The sequence below is a fragment of the Gopherus flavomarginatus genome, chromosome 8 (assembly GCF_025201925.1).
Source record: "Gopherus flavomarginatus isolate rGopFla2 chromosome 8, rGopFla2.mat.asm, whole genome shotgun sequence".
NCBI classification, from domain to species: Eukaryota; Metazoa; Chordata; order Testudines; family Testudinidae; genus Gopherus; species Gopherus flavomarginatus.
Window position 1 is genome coordinate 54,394,861 of NC_066624.1, and position 25,230 is coordinate 54,420,090.

At 45.5% G+C, this 25,230-nt stretch overlaps 1 protein-coding gene and 1 long non-coding RNA gene across 3 annotated transcripts in view; one reads left to right on the forward strand and one right to left on the reverse strand.

The window, feature by feature from the left end:
• The first annotated feature begins 2,172 nt into the window (after positions 1-2,172).
• The window catches only part of LOC127057093 (uncharacterized), a 256,427-nt gene continuing 233,369 nt past the window's right edge, over positions 2,173-25,230 (forward strand). Inside the window, exons 1-2 of one of the 2 annotated variants that reach the window (XR_007775997.1) lie at positions 2,173-2,668; positions 2,847-3,672. This is a non-coding gene — a long non-coding RNA (uncharacterized LOC127057093). The remainder of the gene's footprint in view (positions 2,669-2,846; positions 3,673-25,230) is intronic. The other variant, XR_007775996.1, reaches the window with a different exon arrangement.
• RPS4X (ribosomal protein S4 X-linked) lies at positions 6,988-17,157 on the reverse strand. The gene is made up of 7 exons (XM_050965672.1): positions 17,139-17,157; positions 16,461-16,538; positions 15,589-15,769; positions 14,531-14,628; positions 11,598-11,769; positions 9,452-9,609; positions 6,988-7,153 (listed from the first exon to the last, which is right to left on the reverse strand). The coding sequence occupies exons 1-7, from the start codon at positions 17,139-17,141 to the stop codon at positions 7,052-7,054; spliced, it is 792 nt and encodes a 263-aa protein (XP_050821629.1). The 5' UTR covers positions 17,142-17,157; the 3' UTR covers positions 6,988-7,051.

Below are 25,230 nucleotides of genomic sequence, written 5' to 3' on the forward strand. Positions count from 1 at the left end.
ACTTGGTTCAGCAGGTACTTTGGGGTAGCAGAAAGCCCTCTACCAGATCCACATACTTAGCCAAGTGGAAATGCTTTTCTTACTGGTGCATCTGGAATCATAAGACCTCCTACGGGTGCCAGCTCCTGTCATACTGGACTACCTCTTGTCCTTAAAACATTAGGCCTTGGCCATATCATCCATCAGAGTGCACCTGGCAGCTATTTCAGCGTTCCGCCCAGGTGAGGACAGACTTTCTATCTTCTTCAGTCCTATGATCACTAGATTTCTCAGGGGATTGGAGCGCCTGTCCCCACAAATTAGACAGCCAGCCCCTACGTGAGATCTTAACCTGGTCCTCTCCAGGCTCATGAGTGCTCCCTTTGAGCCCATGGTGACCTGCTCGCTCCTATATCTTGCCTGGAAGATGGCCTTCCTTGTAGCTATAACTTCAGCAAGATGTATATCGGAGCTTAGAGCTCTCACTTTGGAACCACCGTATACAGTGTTTCATAAGGACAAGGTACAGCTCCGACCACACCCCACCTTCCTTCCTAAGGTGGTGTCTGCCTTCCATGTCAAACAGCTTCCTTCCAGTCTTTTATCTGAAGCCGCACGCTTCTCGACGGGAGCAACAGCTGCACTCCCTAGTTGTTTGCAGGGCCCTTGCCTTTTACATCGAGCATATGAAGCCATTTAGAAAGATGACCCAGATGTTCGTAGCTGTGGCAGACCGGATAAAGGGCCTCCCCGTCTCCACCCAGTGCATCTCGTCCTGGATTACATCATGTATCCGTGTGCACTATGACTTAACTGGTGTCCCAGCTACACACCTGACCACCCACTCCACTCAGGCTCAAGCTTCGTACTCCGCCTTCCTGGTTCATGTGCCCATACAGGAGATCTGTAGGGGAGCAATTTGGTCATCAGTACATACCTTCGCTTCCCACTATGCCATAGTGCAGCAGTCCAGGGATGATGCAGCATTTGGTTCAGCGGTCTTCCACTCCGCAACATCTCATTCCGACCCCACCGCCTAGGTAAGGCTTGAGAGTCACCTAATTGGAATCAATATGAGCAAGCACTCAAAGAAGAAAAGACGGTTACTTATCTTTGTAACTGCTGTTCTTCGAGATATGTTGCTCATATCCATTCCAAACCCGCCCTCCTTTCCCTCTGTCGGAGTAGTTGGCAAGAAGGAACTGAGGGGGCGCTGGGTCGGCAGGGGCATATATCAGGTGCCATAAGCATGCCACGCCAGGGGGTGCCTCAGCTGACCCACCGAGTGTTGCTAGGATAAAAATCTTCCAACAATCGTGCACACAGCTCGCGCACACCTAATTGCAATGGATATGAGCAACACATCTTGAAGAACAGTTACAAAGGTAAGTAACCGTCTTTTATGAAAACCTCAGGAATGGAGGCTGTTGATAACTCTGAAATGTTCATAGAAGATTAGGGTTGGAAGAGGCCTCAGGAGGTCATCTAGTCCAACCCCCTGCTCAAAGCAGGACCAACACCAACTAAATCATCCCAGACAGGGATTTGTCAAGACAAGCCTTAAAAACCTCCAAGGATGGAAAAAGAACAAGAGTACTTGTGGCACCTTAGAGACTAACAAATTTATTTCAGCATGAGCTTTCGTGAGTTACAGTTCACTTCTTCAGATGCACAGAATGGAACACACAGACAGGAGATATTTATACATACAGAGAACATGAAAAGATGGAAGTATGCATACCAACAGGAAGAGTCTAATCAACTGAGATGAGCTATCGTCAGTAGGGGGAAAAAAACTTTTGAAGTGATAATTAAGATGACCCATAGAAGGTGTGAGGAGAACTTAACATAGGGAAATATATTCAATTAGTGTAATGACCCAGCCATTCCCAGTCTCTGTTAAGGCCTGAGTTAATTGTGTCTAATTTGCACATTAATTCGAGTTCAGCAGTCTCTCTTTGGAGTCTGTTTTTGAAGTTTTTTTGTTGCAAAACTGCCACCTTCAAGTCTGTCACTGAGTGGTTAGAGAGGTTGAAGTGTTCTCCCACTGGTTTTTGAATGTTATGATTCCTGATGTCAGATTTGTGTCCATTTATTCTTTTGCGAAGAGACGGTCCGGTTTGGCCAATGTACATGGCAGAGGAGTATTGCTGGCACATGATGGCATATATCACATTGGTAGATGTGCAGGTGGACGAACCCTTGATGGCGTGGCTGATGTGATTAGGTCTGTCATAAACAGATAGTTAAGGGTTAATAGAACAGGAGTACTTCATGTCTCTTTTGCCTGTAAAGGGTTAACAAGTCCAGTGAGCCTGGCTGTCACCTGACCAGAGGACCAATCAGAGGACAGGATACTTTCAAATCTTGAGCGAGGGAAGTTTGTGTGTGTGCTGTTAGTTTTTGCTTGTTGTTCACTCTGGGGGCTCAGAGGGACCAGACGTGCAACCAGGTTTCTCTCCAATCTCTCCGATACAGGCTCTTATAAGTTCAGACTAGTGAGTACTAGGTAGATAAAGCGAGTTAGGCTTATGGTTGTTTTCTTTATTTGCAAATGTGTATTTGGTTGGAAGGAGTTCAAATGTGTATTTGGCTGGAAGGAGTTCAAATTTGTATTTTGCTTAAAGGATTTTAATTTGTGCTTGAATACTTAGGCTGGGAGGGTATTCCTAGTGTCTATAGCTGGAAGGTGGTTTCTCTGCAGCTTGAGGTCTTCAAACCATTTTTGAGGATTTCAATAACTCGGTCCTGGGATAGGGGTTGTTATAAAATTGGATGGGTGGGGTTCTGGGGCCTGCCTTGTGCAGGAGGTCAGACTAGATGATCAGATTGGTCCCTTCTGACCTATGAGTCTATGAGTCTATAAGACCCTGTACCTATTCCATTTTAAATTTACAAAGATAATTTTTACTGTTTTTCTCTCTTTAATTAAAAGTTTCTTGTTTAAGAACCTGATTGTTTTTTCATTCTGGTGAGACCCCAGGCAACTGGGTCTGGATCCACCAGGGAATTGGTGGGGAGAAAGGAGGGAAGGGGGAGAGAAAGGTTAATTTTCTCTCTGTGTTAGGATTACTTTCTCTCTCAGGGAAAGTCTGGGAGGGGGAGAGAGAAGGAGGGGGAAAGGTGAATTTTCCTTTCTGTTTTAAGATTCAAGGAGTTTGAATCACAGTGATCTTCCAGGGTAACCCAGGGAGGGGAAGCCTGGGAGAGGCAACGGTGAGGGAAAGGGTTTACTTTCCTTGTGTTAAGATCCAGAGGGTCTGGGTCTTGGGGGTCCCCGGGCAAGGTTTTGGGGGGACTGGCATGTACCAGTCACTGGAATTCCTGGTTGGTGGCAGCGCTACAAGTACTAAGCTGGTAATTGAGCTTAGAGGAATTCATGCTGGTACCCCATCTTTTGAATGCAAAGGTTCAAAGTGGGGTATTATACCATGACAAGGTCCTATGATGGTGTCACTTGAATTGATATGTGGACAGAGCCGGCATTGGGCTTTGTTGCAAGGATAGGTTCCTGGGTTAGTGTTTATGTTGTATGGTGTGCAGCTGCTGGTGAGTATTTGTTTCAGGTTGGGAGGCTGTCTATAAGCGAGGACTGGCCTGTCTCCCAGGATCTGTGAGAGTGAGGGATCATCTTTCAGGATAGGTTGTAGATCTTTGATGATGCACTGGAGAGGTTTTAGTTGGGGGCTGTAGGTGATGGCTAGTGGCATTGTTATTTTCTTTTTTGGGCCTGTCCTGTAGTAGGTGGCTTCTGGGTACTCTTCTGGCTCTGTCAATCTGTTTTTTTACTTCAGCAGGTGGGTATTGTAGTTTTAAGAATGCTTGATAGAGATCTTGTAGGTGTTTATCATCTCTGTCTGAGGGATTGGAGCAAATACAGTTGTACTAGAGCTTGGCTGTAGACAATGGATCGTGTGGTGTGTCCTGGATGGAAGCTGGAGGCATGTAGGTAAGTATAGCGGTCAGTGGATTTCCGGTATAGGGTGGTGTTTATGTGACCATCGCTTATTAGCACAGTAGAGTCTAGGAAATGGACCGCTTGTGTGGATTCATCTAGGCTGAGATTGATGGTGGGATGGAAATTGTTTAAATCACAGTGGAAATTCCCCGAGGGCTTCTTTTCCATGAGTCCAGATGATGAAGATGTCATCAATGTAGCGCAAGTAGAGTAGGGGCGTTAGGGAATGAGAGCTAAGGAAGCGTTGTTCTAAGTCAGCCATAAAGATGTTGGCATACTGTGGGGCCATGCGGGTACCCATAGCAGTGCCACTGACTTGAAGGTATATATTGTCTAAGGATGGAGATTCTACCACCTCCCTAGGTAACCTATTCCAGTGCTTCACTACCCTCCTAGTGCAAGTGTTTCCCAATATCCAACTTTAACCTCCCCCACTGCAACTTGAGAGTATGGCTCCTTGTTCTGTCATCTGCCACCACTGAGAACAGCTGAGCTCTATTCTCTTTGGAACTCCCCTTCAGGTAGTTGAAGGCTATCAAATCCTCCCTCACCCTTCTCTTCTGCAGACTGAACAAACCCAGCTCTCTCAGCCTCTCCTTGCAAGTCATGTGCCCCAGCCCCATGATCATTTCCATTGCCCTCCACTGGACTCTCCAATTTGTCCACATCCTTTCTGTAGTGGGGGGCCCAAAACTGGACACAATATTACTGATGTGGCCTCACAAGTGCCAATTAGAGAGGAATAATCACTTCCCTTGATCTGCTGGCAATGCTCCTTCTAATGCAGCCCAATATGCCTTTCGCCTTCTTGGCAACAAGAGCACATTGCTCACTCCTATCCAGCTTCTCATCCATTGTAATCCCCAGGTCCTTTTCTGCAGAACTGCTGCTTAACCAGATGGTCCCCAGTTTATAGCAGTGCATGGGATTCTTCCATCCTAAGTGCAGGACTCTGCACTTGTCCTTGTTGAACCTCATCAGATTTCTTTTGGCCCACCTCTCCAATTTGTCTAGGTCACTCTGGACCCTGTCTCTACTCCCCAGTGTATCTACCTCTCTCCCCAGCTTAGTGTTATCACAAACTTGCTGAGGGTGCAATCCATCCCATCATCCAGATCGTTAATAAAAACATTGAACAAAACCGGCCTCAGGACTGACCCGTGGGGCACTCTACTTGATACCGGCTGCCAACTAGACATCAAGCCATTGATCACTACCCGTTGAGCCTGACAGTCTAGCCAGCTTTTTATCCACCTTATAGTCCATTCATCCAAGCCATACTTCTTTAACTTGCTGGCGATACTACTGCGGGAGACCATATCAAAACCTTTTGCTAAAGTCAAGATATATTATGTCCATTGCTTTCCCCATATCCACAGAAAGTCATCTCATCATAGAAGGCAATCAGGTTGGTCAAACATGACTTGCCCTTGGTGAAGCCATGTTGATTATTCCTGATCACCTTCCTCTCCAAGTGTTTCAAAATGGTTTCCTTGAGGACCTGCTCCATGATTTTTCCAGGGACTGAAATGAGGTTGACTGATCTGTAGTTCCCTAGGTTCTCCTTCTTCCCTTTTTTAAGGATGGGTACGATATTTGCCTTTTTCCAATCATCCGGGACCTCCCCTGCTCACCACCAGTTTTCAAAAGATAATGGCCAATGGCTCTGCAATCACATCAGCCAATTCCCTCAGCACCCTAGGGTGCATTCAGTCCAGACCCACGGACTTTTGCATGCCTAGCTTTTCTAAATAGTCCTTAACCTGTTCTTTCACCATTGAGGGCTGCTCACGTCCTCCCCATACTGTGTTGCCCAGGACAGCAGGGTGGGAGTTGACCTTTTCTGTGAAGACAGAGGCCAAAAAAAAAGCATTGAGTACTTCAGCTTTTTCCACATCATGTCACTAGGTTGCTTCCTCTATTCATTATGGGTCCCACATTTTCTCTGACCTTTTTCTTGTTGCTAACAAATCTGTAGAAACCCTTTTTGTTTCCCTTCACATTCCTTGCTAGTTGCAACTTCAGTTGTGTTTTGGCCTTCCTGATTACAACCCTGTATGCTCAAGCAATATTTTTATATTCCAACCTAGTGATCTGTCCAAGTTTCCACTTCTTGTAAACAAATGTTCTGCTTCTTTCAAATGTTCTTGACTTAATACAGCTTAGAAACTTTACTCTGCAGAAGAAAATGCAGCTTTTAATCATTTTACTTCAAATGAAAAGCACAGAAACCATTTTCTTACTTTGTCAATTTTTTTTCACCCTCAAACTCTGAGGTTTCTACTGTGTCAGCGTAAGAGGCCTTCCTGTCTTTAGTCAACTCAGATTTACTGTATCAATAGGGTGGAGGAGCAACAATCCATGATCCAGGCTGGGCCAGGGTCACAGAAAACGATGTAGTAGGGCAAGATGTTACATATGTACAAAAACCCGAGCTACCAGCAGTTTGGTCATAAACCCACCTCTTCTGCTTTGTCTCTGAAGATCTGTCTATATTAGATGAAGCTGTTGTGCAGATATACAAAATATGATAACCCTTTTGTTTTATTTTGTTGGGAGGCAGCAGACAGCCTCTAAGGCAGTGGTTAAACTTTAGCATTGGTGAACCCTTTCACACAGCAACCTCCCTTACAAATTAAAAATACATTTTTTAATATTTCACACTATTATAAATGCTGCAGGTGAAGCAGAGTTTGGGGGTTGAGGCAGAGAGCTCATGACGAGACCCCCCCCCCATAACCTCATGACCCTAAAGGGTCAACCCCCAATTTGAGAATCCTTACTCTAAAGGGAAAAGCATTAGAGGACTGTGGCTTTGTGAAGAAACTTTCTTACAACTGGCAGGTCTTAAGACCCCAGTAGCAATGAGTCTTCATCACCTCCCAACTTTAGGTTAGAATCTGGGACAGGTAGTAGCTCAGCTGCTTCATGTGACCTAGTATTCTAGAGTGACCAGAGTCCTGTGATTTGGTAGCCTGCAGTGCACTGTCAGCTTATCAGAGCCACAGGCTGCAAGAACTGGTGTTCAGAGGGTGGGGAAAAAGGCAGTGTTTTAGTTGGTAACAATTTTATTTGACAAAGGAAATGGCCTGCTGTTTGTCCACTTTTGAGGGTTTAACTGCTGCTCTGTTTGGCTGCCAGTCTCTTGTCTCTCTCTTCAGCAATGGTCAGACGGATTCCCTTTCCACGAGGCAGGGAGATCCATGGCTTGTTACCCTAAAACAAGAGGGGAGAATCATAACACTGTACAATCAAGCAACCTTCACTGTATGGATGCTTCACCCAACTCCAGACTACGCCCCCCTCTCCCTCCATGTTATTCCAGGCTAAGAGAACCTCCCTCTTGAGAAGTAAATTCTGTTCTCTTTGCAGCAGCTTCTAAGGGCTTGTTAAATTCATTGGTGCAACTTTGTGGTAAGGTGGAATTTAGAAACAGATTCAGTTAAAACAGATGCAAAAGGCTGCATGGACACTCATTTCAGTTTAGCTTAAGTCTATTAGGAACAGATTTAAGCTATGCTGAAATAAATGCTTCAAAGCAGAACAAGAGCAGCCACACATGGATTTGTACCAGTTTAGTTAAACCAGTTTAACAAATCCTTGTTTAGACAAGACCTTAGTCTTTCATAAGAAATCCATCATGGGGATCAAAGTAAAGTTAATCTTGAAATGCAAGGGTAGTCAGCTGCTCTGCCAGTGCATTCCCTAGTTCCAGCTCATCAGTCAAACCCAGATTACAGGATCAACAGGGATAGCTCAGTGATTTGAGCACTGGCCTGCTAAACCCAGGGTTGTGAGTTCAGTCCTTGAGGGGGCCACTTAGGCATCAGGGGCAAAAATCAGTACTTGGTCCTGCTAGTGAAGGCAGGGGGCTGGACTCTATGACCTTTCAAGGTCCCTTCCCACTCTAGGAGATCGGATATCTCCATTAAAAAAAAGTGGAACATTTCCCCTACATGCAGGACATAACTCAAGCATCTCTGCACAGATCCAGTATAGCCAAACAGTATAGTTTACTGAGTGACAGAACTTATGGATAGGCACAAGCCTAAATTCAATCTGGTGTCCCACAGGTCAGTGGGGTTAAACCAGGGACACACATGGTCTATGAATTTTGTACTAGCAGCCGAATCCCTGCCTCCTTCCTAGATAGCTCTTTGACAATATAAAGGCTACATAGCTGCAGGAATTTGTTATCCATCATGTACTGCGGCATTGGTGCAAAATGCCCCAATTTTATTTATTTTTATATTATATATATATATATATATATATATATATATATATATATATATATATATATATATATATATATATATATATATATTCCTTCTTATGGTCCGAGCCTGTACACGGCAGGCATCCTCCTCTCCCATCGAGATCAGTGGGAGCTGAGGGCATTTACTACTTTGAAGAATCAGACCGTAATGGCTGGGCTAATTTGTCCAAAGCATATTCTAATACCTGTTCCTTTTCCTTGCTGCTAGAAGTACAAATAATGAGTTACTTGTATGCAACTATTTTTAAAATACTGTATTCAATGAGCAAAGACTGTGCTCCTAATGCTTGCTGTTTGGTCAAGAGCCTTTAGTGACTTGTACACTGCCCCTTAAGCAGTTAACTAGTCATCCACCTAGTCACTGTATCTGGGGTAACTGCAACTGTGACCCCTCTGCAGCCTTACTGAGGCCACCCTACTTTGGTCTCAGGCCTCGAACAGACACCCTCTTTCAGAACGGGACCCCATGAGAGTAATTAACCATTGGAACAATTTACCAGGGGCTGTGGTGGCTTTGCCATCACTGGTGGTTTTAAAGTCAAGACTGGATGTTTTTCTAAACAATCTGCTGTAGCTCAGACAGGGAATTATTTCAGGGTAGTTCTAGGGCCTGTGAGTGTTACACTGGAGAGGGGCTAGATTATCACAGGGTCCCTTCTGGCTAACATGGTAAAGAGCAGGTGGATTTCCATTAGCACAGCACAGCACCTTGTTGCTTTGTAGAGTGACCTCTGCTAGCTGATCAGAACCCACAATTTGCTCTCAGGTTCCTCAGCCAGAGGACACGTTCATGGGAAAATGGCCTGCATGAGTGGGTGTGCTCTGCTTATGGTTCACAGCCAGTGCCCTGAGGTCACCACTTTTCAATTCAGCGCACACAATGGTTTCTGCACATTCACGGAGCAATTTGGCTGTTTTGGTCAAAAATGTTTGCATTACAACTAATGTGGCTGTGAGGAAAGCCATGTGAACAGGCCACAGTCTGTAGGAGGTTGGGACCACATAGAGTGGAGCCAGATGGCAGCCCCAGCCACTGTTTAACTTTTGCTATGGACAGCAGCAGCTTCAGACAGAACAAGCTCAGAACTAATTTGGGAACACATCCATCTCTCTTGCAGTTAGCACCTTGTTTTCCCCTTCCCTCTAAGTGAGACATCTATCCAGCAGGAGGCTCTTCAGCAAAAGCCGTAACACGGAGAGGAAAAGCAACAGGGGTTCTATTAGCTCACACTTACTTTGCCAATAACAAAAATGTTAGAGAGCCTGGTGGCAAAGCTGTTGCCATTGGCATCCTTCACGTGCACCACATCGAACGAACCTGGGTGTCTCTCCCGGTTAGTGATCACACCAATACGGCCCAAGTTAGCACCACCAGTCACCATACACAGGTTACCTAAGTGGAAGGAAGACCGTTAATGAGTTTGTGAATCTGAATAAACCCCACGCCCTTTATGACAATGTGCATCATCATTTGTACCCTGTGTGGACCACTGTCTGGTCAGATGCTGCTGCACTAAGCTAATGCCCCAGTACAGAGGTCAAGCAGAAACCCTACCAGTCAGACCAAGATGCTACAAAGACAAAAGATCTGACAAGGCACATGGTCCTATTAGTTGTGTTGGCACCCAATGACCTACTACAATCAGGCTGACTGTCCAACAAGTGAGGCCACCTCAGGCCATGCAAGTCCACAGACAGAGGCGCAAGCTAAATCTGTAAGTTTACACCAAATGTGAACAGTTGCAGTGAGAAGCTGGTGTTCACTGCTTTATTCCAATGCAGTCATATTTCATCCACCCAGTTTTATTCCTACTGGTCATAACCTCACTCCTCTTATCCGAAAGACTGCACTATACAGAGGGACCCTCAAAGCACCAAAAATGATTTAGAGACCATCAGGACAAAATAAGTAACTTGGTTTTTCAAAGTTTGAAACATGGGAGGTAAGGGTGTGTTATTTTTGAGACCAAGTGTTTCACTTTTATGACCCAGGTTTCTCCAACCCCATCAGCACTGTCCTACTGGAAGTGACGATCAACATGAAGAAATCAGTTAAAGAAATCAGGGCTTTTTTTAAGCTCCTGCCTTGATCAATACTGAAGCTGAGATGTGGCGCATCAAATTTAGAAGAATTTACATACAACTGCACATCAAAGTTGCATGTGTTACTGCCTTAGCATGGCACAAGATGTTATGTGAAAGGGTTACTGTCAGCCCCTCCACAAGACACAAATGCAACACAAGGGTGAGGGATTATTGCAACTGCAGTGATGAACTGTGTGTTCCATGCTGCAAACCCAAATGCATGCAGCACCCCTTCTGGTTTGGGAAAGGGAAGAGTAAACATCATGCTGCCTTTTTTTTCCCCTTTTTTGGGGGGGGAGGGGGAGGAACAGTCTACAACCAAAAAATGCAATACAAGTGCAGGCATTGGGGCTCTTCCACTTTCCCCCACTCAAGCCCCTGTGCACTGAGTCTGAGTAAAGCCAGGAAGAGTCCCTATTCCTCCCCCAGGGCACACATGGAGGGCCTCCTCTGCCAGAACAACTAGAGAACCATCTTCTCTCCTTGCGGGACTAGCAGAAGCGTTTCCCCCGTCAGCATTATATAACAGCACTAGAAACATGAACCCCTACGCTGCCTGTGGAGAAGACCCTACTGAGAAACAGAAATTAAGATTTGGCCCTGGTCTACACCACAAAATTACTTCAGTGTAACTATGTCGTTCTGTGGAGAATAATCCATCCCTGTTCAATAGTTATACCAACCTAAGCACCAGAGGGGACAGCGCTGTGTCTGTGCAGATGCAGTATTTCAAGTGAAGACCTGCCTTAAGATAGTCTTTGGCAATCCACATTTCAGAGAGATGCCTCATCTGAAACAGCACCAGACATCATAAACAATGTACACTGGGGGATCTTATATCTGGAGTGTGACAAGGAAGGAGCAGTGAAACATCTATAATCTAGAAATTTTCCTCCCGCTCCTGGAATCAAATGCTCACCTTACAACAGGCAACAGTTAGCCCAAGGGCATTGCCTATTTTATTTCCACATGGCAAAAAGTGATATACCCCAGGTGCTGCTACCTAAATGTTAGATGTGCCAATTTTCATTCAGTAAGTTCCTCAGCAGCTATAGCACACAGTGGTCTAAAACCAGGAAGTCAGTATTGCTGTTACACTTGGACATGGGACTGTGCAACTGCTATGGCACCTCCAAGCCCACTCAGTGCTCATCTAATGAAATCGGATCCCACAGACAGTGCAGCTCAGCTAAATGCCTTCTTCCCTTTGAAGGGGGGATGCTATAACCCCATTTATTCAAACCCCATGTCTCCTATTTTGGAGAGCTGAGTGCGGGAGGAGATGGAACGATGTACCTGTGTCAAACTTGATGAAGTCTGTGATCTTGCCAGTCTCAAGGTCAATCTGGATAGTGTCATTCACCTTGATGAGGGGATCTGGGTAGCGGATGGTACGGGCATCATGGGTCACCAGGTGAGGGATTCCTTTAGTGCCCACAAATATCTTCCTCACCTTGCACAGCTTGTACTGTGAACACAAGCCAACAGCAATGAATGCAAGCAGACTAGACTGATAGCTTATATGGCTCAGGGAAGGACCTAGATACAACATATGAAGCATCACCTCTGCACAACAGCATCAGCACTGCTCGATAAGCCATGTGCCGAGGGCAGAGGCCAATCTCCACTCCAGAACAAAGTGTCCAACTAAGAGGCTTTCAAAATACTCATTTACTCCAGAGTGAAGTTAAAGGGAGCAACTCTCCCCCCCTCAGCACTTCCACCACGACTGTCTTGCTGCTGGCCTTGGGCAGGTCAGCAGAGGTATTCACTGACATCCCAGCTCAGTAACAAGAGACATAGCTTGAGGCTAAGTCGATTTTGAACACAAATTACACTGCACTTCAGGCTTTTCAGATCAGAGTTCTGTGCTCCCTGACACAAGCTGAAGGCCTCTTACAAAGGGAACTGTGAACCTGGCAGGTGAGTAGAAGAAAAGCTGATTTCCAGATTTTGCTTCCAGTGTTGGTTCCCAGACTGTGGCCCATGACCAACAGCAGTTGCCATAACCCTTTCATGTGGTCTACAAAGCTAATGGCTTTCTAACCTCTGACCCCTACATGGGTACTTCATGTCTCTGTGGGGAAATTTAACAGTGATCAAATCTGAGAGTCACAACATAGCTGAGAGGGCAGCAAATACAGGAGAGAACCAGACTACAGCGTAGCGTGGAGATTAGAGCAGTCAGACATTGAGTACTGTACATACCCATCCCCACTGCAACAAAGCAAGTTTATTTTCACCTCCTCCTAATGCTACCCTAATTTTACTTTCTAGATAACCCAAGTGCTCCAAAAGATCTAGATTGGGAGGGGAGGTGTCCACAGAGAGATTTTAGCATGGTTCTACTCAGAAGTATAGCCAAAAGCAGCACCATGAAGATGTGCCCATTGTGCCTCTCTTAGATCCCAACTGCTGAGTTTATAAGTAAAATGATGTTTTCCTCTAACTACCAGCCCTAAAATCTCCTCCTGGGATCTGGGAGCCAAGCTGAGACCTTTCCTGTTCATGTACTACCAATAGGAGACACTTTTGTAGACCAAATTATCCCATCAGACACTTGTGCAATACTAAATGGCAACGAAGGGGAACGAACAAGTGTCGCTGAGGGAGTGATTTGGCCTACAGCGTCTACTAGTGAGATTATATGTATGGCAGAACTAACCCAGCCAAACCACAGGGCTGGCAGTTACGAGTAGAAATATTTGTTGTTTTCTAAACTAAGAACACTTAAGCAAGGTATCACATGTAATTTCACAGAACAGCCACACTGACATAAGTTCTCTGATGTAAGAGTTGTAGAACCATTATTTTAGTGTCTGTCTAAGTCAGTACAAAGGTTTTGACTTCACATTTGAATTTGAGAAGCTTTGCTGAGTCATATCCAGTTAATAGCCATTTTGTTTTACAGCTCGCACCTGCCCTTCCTGAGCTCCATGCCGTCCATCAAGAACAGATTTTGTATACAAACACAAATAAGGCCAGCAGTTTTCAGATATCCCTGAAACTTCCAATTTAAAAAGACAGATGAAACCACTAGTGAGTCTGAGATTACTCCAGTGACCAGGACCCCTGGACCCAACCCAATGGCCATTTCTTCCACAGATACCAACTTCCCCAAATAAGTGACAATTCACGCACCACCAGTTACAGAATATTGGCGCAGACATCTTGAGCAATTCATTCCAATTTTTACTGTTGCAAAACAGGGATCAAGTCTTAGAACTTGATCAGACACGATATAATTGTTTGTTTAAAGCAAAGGAACTTACAGGCAGGTTTAATATTTACTGCACTCAGAAAATTCTGCTTTGAGCATTTGGTAAAAACAAGGCTTTGTCTGTACTAGAACTGTACTCAATTTAAAGTCACAGTAATCTACATTGGTTAATCTGGTGCAACCTCCCAGAGCAAAAGAAGGGATAATCAATTATTTTTTTGTCAAGGTACAAATTTCTTGGTCAAGGTATAGTCGAGGTCCAGACTCCAGAGAAAATGATAAAAAACCCAACAATAATAAGTAGCAAATAAAAAGAGTTTGGGTTCTATTCAAAAGCATCTGGCAGTCCAGATTTGGCCCACTGCCCATGTATTGACTACCCCTTGGTCTAAAGCATCATTTTAGAGCCTTCTGGAGAGAAGGGGCTAGTTTGAACATAGATGCAGGGAGAGTAGCAGACTGCACAACAACTTGGGAGTGCACCAGAGCGAATGTTTGCCCACAGGGGAACCCACGTGCCAGGTCTTCAGTGAAGAAACAGACAGTTAATGTCATGTAAAGTGGTTCATTTTAGCACAGCTGTATTCCTCCTCTAATCTTGTAGCCCACTGTGTATTATGACCATTTGCACTCTGTGATGCTTCAGCAAGCACTTTGTAAACACTCCAATGAACGGCTGCACATGCACCCCAGGCAAAAGGCTCCAGGGAAGGCTTACAGCAAGGATAATAAAGAGCCCACTTTGGACTGTCATGTACTGGACAGCCAGCTGCACCTTTCTGTGTATGGAGACTACATAAGCCCTCACCACTTCCCCTTTAACCCCATGGAGACTGCACCTGGTACGTTGAATGGCTCAGATTCTCTCTCAAGGCAGTAGGACTGACACTAACTTTTAGATTTATGCACGTGGCAGTTTTGATACCTGCAGCAAAACTCAGCTGCTTTGATGGCTGCAACAAGTTCAGAAACAAAACATTCCCATACACTGCCAGAGAGAGGGGCTCACCTTGGCCTCTTCAGCTGTGATGCGGTGAACTGCAAAACGACCCTTGGTGTCATATACCAGGCGGAAGTGCTCACCTGTCTTCTCAATACTGATGACATCTGGTTAAAAACAAATTCATTAGGAGAGGCATTTCCAGGTTCTTAGGCCTTTATCACAGCTTGAAAGCTACCCCATTCGGTAGCATTCACACTAGAGGTTCCACCATCAGTGAAGAGTTCTCATTTATATAGAACCATGAAGCATATAAAAACTCTGTAGAGTGGGTCAGACATGTTGACATAAGCCCCCACTCTTGAATAGCTACCAGACTACGCAAATGGCTACAATTAGAATGAGTCATGGAATAGTGGGCTATGCAAGACTCAGGTCAGATAAGTTGGAAAGTAGTTCCAGGTGCAAAGGACCACTCAGAGGTTGCAAATATGTGTTACTAATACTAGTGGCAGTATGCAACTTAAAACTAAATCAAAGCAACTACAGGCAGAGTCCAATGCTTAAGCAAGGCCAACAACATCCCAGTACAACTGCAAACCTCACAAAATATTGGACTTTCCTGGGTATAATAAAAAGAATCACGCTACATATACTTGGTTTATTTTCTGTTTGACCAACTGCCAAGTAACAGCAAATTTGCCAATGATAACATTTCTTAGCACAAATCACAGTATCAGCACAAGCATGCTCAGAAAAAGGTAGTTTTATGCAATTTGTTCAACTGGGAACACAAGCCAACAGTTCTGAAGAGTCAGCTAGCTGCTCTCTTCTGTTTAACCTCTTGAGGTTCACAGAAACTACCTTCACTGTCAGAATCAGGAGCAAGTGTGTCAATAATGCACCAATTGCTGGTTTTGGCCAATTATGGCCTCTGGTGAAATATGCACTTAAAACATAACCAACACAAACCACACTGCACAGCAACAGCCGCCCCATCCACCCAGTTCAAACACTGGCTTTCACGGCATGGTGATGAAAGGTTCATTTTTTGCCATGCAACAGTTTATTAAGCTGAGCATTTGCCCCAATCCTCACCATCTATCCCAGGATTTGTCTCCACTCACCCATGAAGCCAGCAGGATAGGTGATGTCAGTACGGACTTTTCCATCAATCTTGATGAACCTCTGCATGCAGATCTTCTTGACCTCATCTCCTGTCAGGGCATACTTGAGTCTGTTCCTAAGGAAGATGATGAGTGGAAGGCATTCCCGCAATTTGTGGGGACCTGTTGATGGACGGGGTGCCTACAAACAGAAGAAAAATTAAGTTTCTGCCAGCTGTTCAATCACATCAGCAAACAGCAAAACCCATCTTCCAAAACAGAAACAGTACATGCTCAATAAATACTAGGTTAGACTTATGATTTCTTCACAATTTCATAAAGTTTGGATCCCACTGGCTCACAGACAGCCTTGCTCCTTGTATGCCAGAGACAGCTGCAGTAGGGGAACACTCAACAACAGTCCCTAGGTCTAAACATTTGAGTTATTCTTTGACAAGCCAACCCAATAACTGTATTAATACATTACACAAATGTGGAGGACCTCCCTCTCTTACAAACTCCACTCTAAATCTCCCTGAACAACCCTTGCCAAGTTAACCAAGTGGTCACCAACCAAGATAATTTTCTCTAACTTGCCACCAGTGGGCAAATTATGACAAAGATTTGTGGAGGCTGAAACCTCACAAAAAGAACAGGAGTACCTGTGGCACCTTCGAGACTAACATTTGTTAGTCTCAAAGGTGCCACAGGTACTCCTGTTCTTTTTCCTGATATAGACTAACCAGGCTGCTACTCTGAAACCTCACAGAAGCTGCCAATTGCCTACCAGGCCAAATACAGGCAGATTAAAAGGAGGCAAACATTCCAGCTATGAAACCGGTAATTTTTTTTTTTTTTATTTTGAGGTGCAGAATTCAAAAAGAGATACTTACAAAGACTCCTGTCAATTTATCCAGCATCCAATGCTTTGGAGCTGCTACGCGCTTCAGGTGCTTCTTGGGACCCCGAGCCTCAGGTAGAAAAAAAATAGATTAAGACACTACTAAGCTGCTCACGAAGTAGTTGTTCCTAAGAACCTGTGGTTCTGTTAACACACAGAATGAGGAGCTGCGAAGCGGAAACGTACCGCAGTATCCTTCTCCGCATATTACCACCACAATCCCCTCTCCGAACTGGCCGCCTCAATACCTGCAAGACTTCAGATTAACGCTGCCATGTAACACCCCGCACGCAGCTCCACGCACAGCCCTAGCCGCGTTACCCTGTGCGCACCCGGCCGAGCTCCCTTCACGCCGCGTGTGCGCCGGAGTCACGCCAGCTGCTCGGGCCGGTCCTTCCCCACCCCGTGCCCGCTCGGCGGCCAAGTCCAGCACCCGCTCCGCCGCCAGGGGCAGCGCGAGTCGCGGCAGGAATTCGGGGAACCCGCTATTCCCACCCGGCCCCGCGGGGATCTCTGGGGCCGGGGCAGGAGAGCGCCTCAGGGCTCCGGCCCGGCTCCCTCCGGCGCCATACAGCGGAGTCCCCTCCCCCGGCCAGGATGCGGCGGCGGGGCCACGGCAGGCTGCGGATGGCAACGGATGGCGGGACCAGGGACCAGGCCGCGTACTCACCATGGCCGCGCTCTGCCGAAGAAAGGACGGCCCGCTTCCGTCTAGCCACGGATATCCGGCCGGCCTGACGGCGGCCCGACTAGGACAAGCCCCGTTAAACGCGCGTGCCAGACAGCGCCCTCTGCCGGCGGGGAGGCTTCAGTGCGGCAGCGCCTCCAGAGCCCTAGGCTGCCATGCGGGCGCAGCGTGAGTTGGAGAGGCACCCGTGGGCTATTAGGCATCTACCTTCTTCCAAAGCCCCAACAGATCCAGCCCCTGTATCCCCCAGAGATAGACGAGGGGAGCCTTCACACATAGGGGGATCTCATGGAGGTTTTGGGGCAGGAGGGGAATTTGTGATTTAGGAGCTATTTAACATTTTCGTGACTGCAAGAGTTCAGGCTTTAAGAAAAAACACCAAAATAGTGCAAGACTCACCATAAAATCACGAGCATTGGCAACAGTGCGATCAGTGAACTGAGGTGTATGGTATTTGTTAAGCAGTTTGAGATTTACAGATGAAAAGCACTGTATGAGAGCTGAATATTAAAAGCTCCTTTACAAGTTTATATTATTTCAGTAATTAATTAAAATCAATGCAAACAGCCCATGCAGTGTGTAACATCCAAATGTGTCAGCACTGCAGAGAACAGGGATTGTCTGGATTATGTTCACAGCACTTCCACAGAGAAGTTAAAGTACTCTTTCTGGAAGGTTGCAAGATAACATTCCTTCACTACTTAGAATTCAGAATGAAAACAAGAGACAGAGGAAACAGGCTGCTCCCTAAACCAGAGAGGAACAACTTAATGCATTTTATTCTTGGCTGGCTCTCTGTAGCTTCACTGCTGCTGAACCCAGATCCCATGCTTCCCTGCAGAGCCCCCTAGCCTACAAAGAGTATTCCGGGGGGCATTCTGTGCCACTGCACGCATGCAGAATTCATGTTCTGCACAGATTTCTTTGCTTCCTCACAGAAAAATGACTTTCTGATGGGGAAAAAGGGGAAGCTGCAAGAGCAATCACACCCCCTCCCCAGCAGCATGGGTGCATCATTTCTGACAGCTGGCAGAGCGGTAAATCACTGTGGGGGGAGGGGAGGGCCTGGGGATACCACAGCCAGGCCAGGTCAGACCCACCTGCCATCTGTCCAACCCCTATGAATACAGACCTGCCCCATGCGTAGACCCCCCCAGCTGAGTCTTGCCCATCCTGCACCCAGAACCCCCCACTGAGCTCTCCACACATGAACCCCCATCCTGCCAAACTGTTACCCAGACAAAATTCTCTATTACTCGCATACTCCAGGGGCATCCACTTTTACCCAGCTCCCGGGCTCAAGGCATAACCTTATGCTGTAGGGCACCCACCTTTACCCTTCTGTGGGCTCAAGGCATAACCCTCTTAATTTAGGCACCCACCCTTACCCTTCCATGGACTCAGGGTGTAATCTTACACTCTGCAAGTATGCAGGGTCTTTTACCAGTGAAAGAGCCTTACACAGTAATATCCTACTTAACCTCTATTTCATAACAATCACCAAAACAGAATGCACATGCTAAGCATACCATGCTCACCGCTCCCAATCAGGGAGATTAACTTTAATTGATGGCCAGTCAGGTCATCTGGGGACTTCAACTTCTGCTCTGCATGGCGTGGTTGGCATGGTGTTGAGGTCTGGCAGCTCTGATTGTGGGGCTGTATCCTGTAGCTGGTTCCCAAGAACTTCCTTTTGGATCCCAGTTTATATAGTGGAACTTGAGTCCTGCTTAGTTATACCTTAACCAATCATTTTACTAAAATATTACTATACAATTTTCTAACCAATCCAGGATCACCTTCTTAACAGCTCGATGTTACATTGTTTTAATGTAATTTAGATGAAAGGTGAGGATGTGACTTTCTGCTTCTTGGCTAATAGCTGCTGTTCTCTTTATATGGCTTCAGACAAAGGCCTCAGACCTTACTATATGGGTACAGGAAAAGGCCTTATCTTTACAGTCCCCTCCTCATTGATGGTATTACCAAAGCCTTCTATTACAAAACTATTACAGGAGTCCAACACTCAGACCTGCTGAGCTTGGGTTTGCCTCCTGGGTATAATTAACAAGAGCCTTATTTGACTTTGCATGCCAGCTTCCTGTATTCTTTGAACAGTTCTCTTCATCCAGCAAGCCAAAGCTATTATGCTTACTAATAAAGCCAATTAGATTCCAATGATCTCCACAATGGATCTCTATTTAACATACCAGTTGCAGAAGGTGACCACCCTAGTTGTGTTTCCCACCAAGGGTATGTCTACACTACTGGATTATTCTGATTTTACAGAAACTGCTTTTTGGAAACAGATTGTATAAAGTCGAGGGCACACGGCCACACTAAGCACATTAATTTGGCGGTGTGCATCCGTATACCGAGGCTAGTGTCGACTTCCGGAGCATTGCACTGTGGGTAGCTATCCCAAAGCTATCCCATAGTTCCCGCAGTCTCCCCCGCCCATTGGAATTCTGGGTTGGGATCCCAATGCCTGATGGAACCAAAAATTTGTCATGAGTGGTTATGGGTAAATGTTGTCAGTCAATTCTCCCTCCGTGAAAGCAACGGCAGACAATCATTTTGCGCTCTTTTCCCTGGATTGCCCAGGCAGATGCCATAGCATGGCAACCATGGAGCCCATTCAACCTTTTTTCACTGTCACTATATGTCTACTGGATGTTGTTAACAGACGCGGTACTGCAGTGCTACACAGCAGCATCCCCTTGCCGTTGCAAGTTAATAAAGATGGTTACCAGCTCTACTGTACCATCTGCTGCTTTGCAAGTTGACAAAGATGGTTACCAGTCATACTGTACCATCTGCTACTGTCATGGGTGCTCCTGGCCAGCCTCCGTGAGGTTGGTCGGGAGCACATGGACAAAAATGGGAATGACTCCACAGGTCTTTCTCTTCTTTAAGTTTTGTCTAATGGAGAGTCAGTCCTGCCTAGAATATCAGGCAAGCCTACTAGAGAATCAGAGAGGCAAACGGTCGTTCCGGGTCAGAGTCCCAGACATCCTGCAGAAATGATGAGCTGCATGCCATTCTAGGGGGTGCCCCTGTAACAACGCCACTCGTTGCTTCCCTCCTCTCTCACCCCTCCTGGGCTACTGTGGCAGTTATCCCCTCATTTTTGTGATGAAGTGATAAAGAATGCATGCATAAGAAACAACACTGACTTTATTGCCTTTGCAAGCAGAGATCAAAGGGAGGAGGGGAGGGCGATTGGCTTACAGCAAAGTAGAGTGAAACACCATTCTGCACTTCCTCAGCCTATAGCTGAAAATGGGAATCTGTGACAAGCACTAGGACAGAAGCACAGGCAGGAGTGAATCTCCATTTGTGTGTGGGCCTTTGGTTGACACTGGTAAAATACAAAATGTCCCAGGATATGTATTATTGGGGGACAGTTCTAAATGGCAGCTTAATTTTTTTATTTGCAGCAAAATGTAGAGGTCTAAGCATCTGATTGTGAGCCCTGGTAGCAAGGGGTAGGCGCGACCGCTTGGTGCTGCTGACTGAGGAGAACAGCCTGAGGCAGAAGCCTCAAGCTGGCATGATATTCCAGGCAGGACTGAATCTCCATTAGACAAAACTTAAAGAAGACAATGACAGGGAGTCATTCCCATTTTTGCCCAGGCGACAGTGGCCAACCTCACTGAGACCAGCCAGGAGCATTCACGGGACAACGATGATGGATACCAGTCATACTGTACCGTCTGCCATCTGGAAGGGAAAGGAAGGGAAGGGGATGCTGCTGTGTAGCGCTGCAGCACTACGTCTGCCAGCAGCATCCAGTAGACATACGGCAACATTGAAAAAAGGCGAGAAATGATTTTTTCCCTTTACTTTCACAGGGGGATGGGGGGGCTGACGATATACCCTGAACCACCCGTGATAATGTTTTTTACCCTTCAGGCTTTGGGAGCTCAGCCAAGAATTCAAATGGTTCTCAGAGAGTGCGGGAACTGTGGGATAGCTAGAGTCCTCAGTCGCCCCTCCCTCCGTGAGCATCCATTTCATTCTTTGGCTTTCTGGTACGCTTGTCTCAGCTCCTTAAGTTTCACGCAGCACTGTGTTGAGTCCCTGTTGTGGCCTCTGTCCATCATGGCCTTGGAGATTTTTTTCAAATGTTTTGGCATTTCGTCTTTTGGAATGGAGTTCTGAGAGAACAGATTCATCTCCCCATACAGAGATCAGCTTCAGTATCTCCCATACAGTCCATGCTGGAGCTCTTTTTTGATTCTGGGACCGCATGGTCACCTGTGCTGATCAGCTCTCCATGCTGGGCAAACAGGAAATGAAATTCAAAAGTTCACAGGGCTTTTCCTGTCTACCTGGCCAGTGCATCCGAGTTCCGATTGCTGTCCAGAGCGATCACAACGGTGCGCAGTGGGATAGCTCCCGGAGGCCAAAGCTGTCAAATTGCGGTCACACAAACCCTAATTTGAAATGGCAGTACCTATTTCAGCACTACTCCCCTTGTCGGGGAGGAGTACAGATATCAATATTAAGAGCCCTTTATATCGAAGTAAAGAGCTTCATTGTGTGGATGGGTGCAAGGTTAATTCGATTTAACGCTGCTAAATTCGAGATATACTCGCAGTGTAGACCAGGCCTAAGAGCGATGTCTGCATCTGCAATAGTTTTCAGTACATGAGTGATTTCTGGATTATCATGTTGTACTTCAATATGTAATTGTTCTCCTGTCTGTGCAATATATTGTAAATATGAATATACATACATATTTACATAGGATGGAGTAACAATTTTCTTATCATGGTGATATTCATGCCTTAGGTTGCAGGCATTACATTGTGATTTAAACTTCAAGTAATTTAAAATCCATACAGGTACACAGTATTCAAAATCACAACTTTTAATCTTTGTAATATTGCAAAAACATCTTTTAACTAAATAAGTCATAAAATACAATTCCTTATTGTCCACTACTACCATTGGACAATGACTCCTAACACAAACATACCCCCCTTCCTGCACATACAACAGCTGATTTCTATTCAGTGAATATATTAAACACAAGTCTTTGATTCCTTTGTCTTTAATACAGAAACATTCATCTCTTTCTTGTAAATGTTGATCCTCACACACACATCCCAAATTTTCATGGGCTACTCACTGAAACATGTCACTGGTTTTCCATTGTTGGTTTTCTTTATATGCCCAGGAATGATGATCAGTGGAATACATGACCAATTTTTTATTAGCTGGATTCCCACAGGTACCACTGGATATACCATATATACTCATTCATAAGCCAAATATTTTTTGGTGAAAAAGTGACGCATCACAGATGAGGGGTCGGCTTATAAACGAGTCAACACTAAAATCTGATGATTTTACTCTATGGAATCATTGAATTAAATATCTAATATGTTGTTGTTTTGTTTACCTGGAGAGTTTGCAGGCATGGAGCCCCTCAGCTCCATGGCCGGTGCAAGGAAGTTTCACGCCCTAGGCAAAACTGCTACCTTGCATCCCTCACCCCCCAAAGCCCTGCGGCAGCTCAACCCTGAGGCACCACCCCCGCAGCAGCTCCCCCTTCCCCCGGGAGCCCTCCAGCACCTCCCCGCCTCAGCTCACCTCTGCTCCAGAAGCCCTGTTGTCGCGCCCATCACCAGGCTCGTGCCACGTGCACTAAGCAGAGCTGCAGAGCTCTGCCCAGCCACCGGTGCCACTGCCGGCAATGAGAAGAATCGCATGGGATGGAGTGGCCACTGCACTGGGAGGGAGAGGGAGTGTGAGCCCCCGGCAGGCAGCCCAGGGGTTCCCCTGGGTCAGCGCGCCACCAGCAGCCCAAACCCTAGGCTGCTAGCAGCTCTCTGACCCAGGGGAACCCCTGGGCTGGCTGCCGGGGTGAGGCACTGACCCAGGGCAACCCCTGGGCTGCCTTCTGGCGGCGGTGCGCTGACCCACGGGAACCCCTGGGATGCCTGCTGGTGGCTCAGACTCCCTCTCCCTCCCAGCGCAGCAGCCACTGAAAGGCTTTAAAAATAAAGTGGGGTGCACCACTTTTTGGTGCCCCCAAATGTTGGCGCCCTAGGCAACTGCCTAGTTGGCTTAAATGGTAGCACCAGTCCTGCTCAGCTCCCATTGGCTGGGAACGGTGAACCGCAGCCACAGGGAGCTGAGGGGCTCCATGCCTGCAGATGCTCCAAGTAAACAAAACGTCCCAACCTGCCAGCAGATTACCCTAGTGGGCCGAGAGCCAAAGTTTGCCAATCACTGAAATATAGGGTCGGCTTATGAAAGAGTCATACAGTTTTTGCTATTTTTACCTAACCATCTTGGGGGTTGGCTTGTAAATGAACGGGCTAATGAACAAGCATATACAGTATATTAGTAGTTAGACTGGGGTGTATAGATACTACATATGCTTGTAGAACCATTTGATATTTATTTAGGGTAAAATTTATCAATTTCCACCATGCCATTAATTGTTTTTTCCCTTCTGTAACTTTTTCCCACAACTTTTTTATTTCCAAAGGCAAATTTCCTTGCATACTTTCCTGAATTATTTGAATGACCAATTGCTGACATTTCCTGGGCCTATGTACAGGCTAATGCTGAGGACACATTTTCTTGTATTGCTTCCACAGTCCCTGCTAAAAGTAACAAATCCTTTTCACCTTGCTGTTGCCAAACTGGCAGTATTTTAGAGAATAATTGTTGCCCCATTCCTAATTTTTACAAGGATGCACTGATGGTCTTTCCCAAGTCTTGTATGTGATGTAACATAACTTAAGTTTGTTTGCCATTACTTTTATGTTAGAAGCCTCCGTTCTTCCAACTCCTAATCCAGTTTTACCCAAAGCAGTTTTCAATACACTCTTTGGGAGCCTTTTCTTTAGGCTACTCACCCTTCCTGGCTGCCTTATAGTAATCAGGGAAGGTGTTGCAATGGCTTTCCTTTTCTTATCTCCAATTTTATACCACACCCAGGTGCATTCAGTTGGGTTTACATGCTAGAAGTTGATTAAGACTTGCCAATTATTGCTGATTTTTTTTCAGTAACCAATGTTTTCACATACCCTTTTTTCCCTTGGTAATTTCACTTTGTGCTTCAAATTTTTTATGTCCATCCTTCCATTCCCACCAACAGATAAACCTTGTACCCCATGCATATTTTGTCTTTAAATGTGCCTTTACTACCTGTGGATGTTTCCCTGTTAACAGACTGGCCTTCCTTGACCTCCACCCTTCTGCAACATTTGTATTTGTAAATACAGTTTAAATGTTTATGAATCCTTTTTAGTCTAATGCAGTATCTTTTTTTTAAAACACAGTATGCAACAATGCTAGCAACAAGACAAGACAAACAACACAAAACATAAAACACAAAAGACAATCGTCGCGACAGCAGATCTGTGGTATTCTGGGTTGCTCTTCAGTTGGCGCCAGCTTTTCCTGAAGTTCTGAAAGACAAAAAGAACATTTTCCTGCCTCCTTGGTGGAGAGGGGCAGTTTATTGTTAAAAAAACTCCTTTCTTTTACGAATATCCTTGCTGATTGCAGGCAAAACAGAAGAATTACCCCCATACTTTCCTGTGTTTTTGTTCAGGCCAGGTTTCAATGGCTTCTACCTTTTAAGGATTTATAATGAATTATCCCACTGTTCAGTCATTACATTCATGAGGTGGTGTATCTCAGTTTCCCTTTCCATACAGCAGATCAACTTTGTAATAGATTCTTTGCTGTGCTAAGCTTTAAGTTTATTCACTGGTAATAGCTGAGAAGCATTATTACTATAAAGCTTTTTTAATATGAGGTGTGTTTCCAATTACCATTTCTAGCAGGCTTAAATGTTTTTTTCCCAAAAAAAATCATATAAATTATACATTGTTACAGGTTACTTATTAACATTAAATTTATCCCACTGTTTAATATTAAATAATAACATTAACATCAAGTCTATTACAAGTGGATGCTTATAAGTATCACATTGTACCATGCCTTTTATTTAGGCAATTTGTCTCTGAGGCCAGTGTGTTCAATATCTTCTTGAAATCTTTGCATAGGCTTTAATTTAATTATATCCGTGGGGTTTTGGTGAATT

What these genes read in the sequence shown, in the direction of transcription:
- RPS4X (XM_050965672.1), bottom strand. An exon ending in TCACAGCTGAAGAGGCCAAG is followed by an intron (nt 11,770 to 14,530) that starts GTGAGCCCCTCT and finishes TTGTGTTCACAG; the next exon opens with TACAAGCTGTGCAAGGTGAG. An exon ending in ACATTTTTGTTATTGGCAAA is followed by an intron (nt 7,154 to 9,451) that starts GTAAGTGTGAGC and finishes CTCTTGTTTTAG; the next exon opens with GGTAACAAGCCATGGATCTC.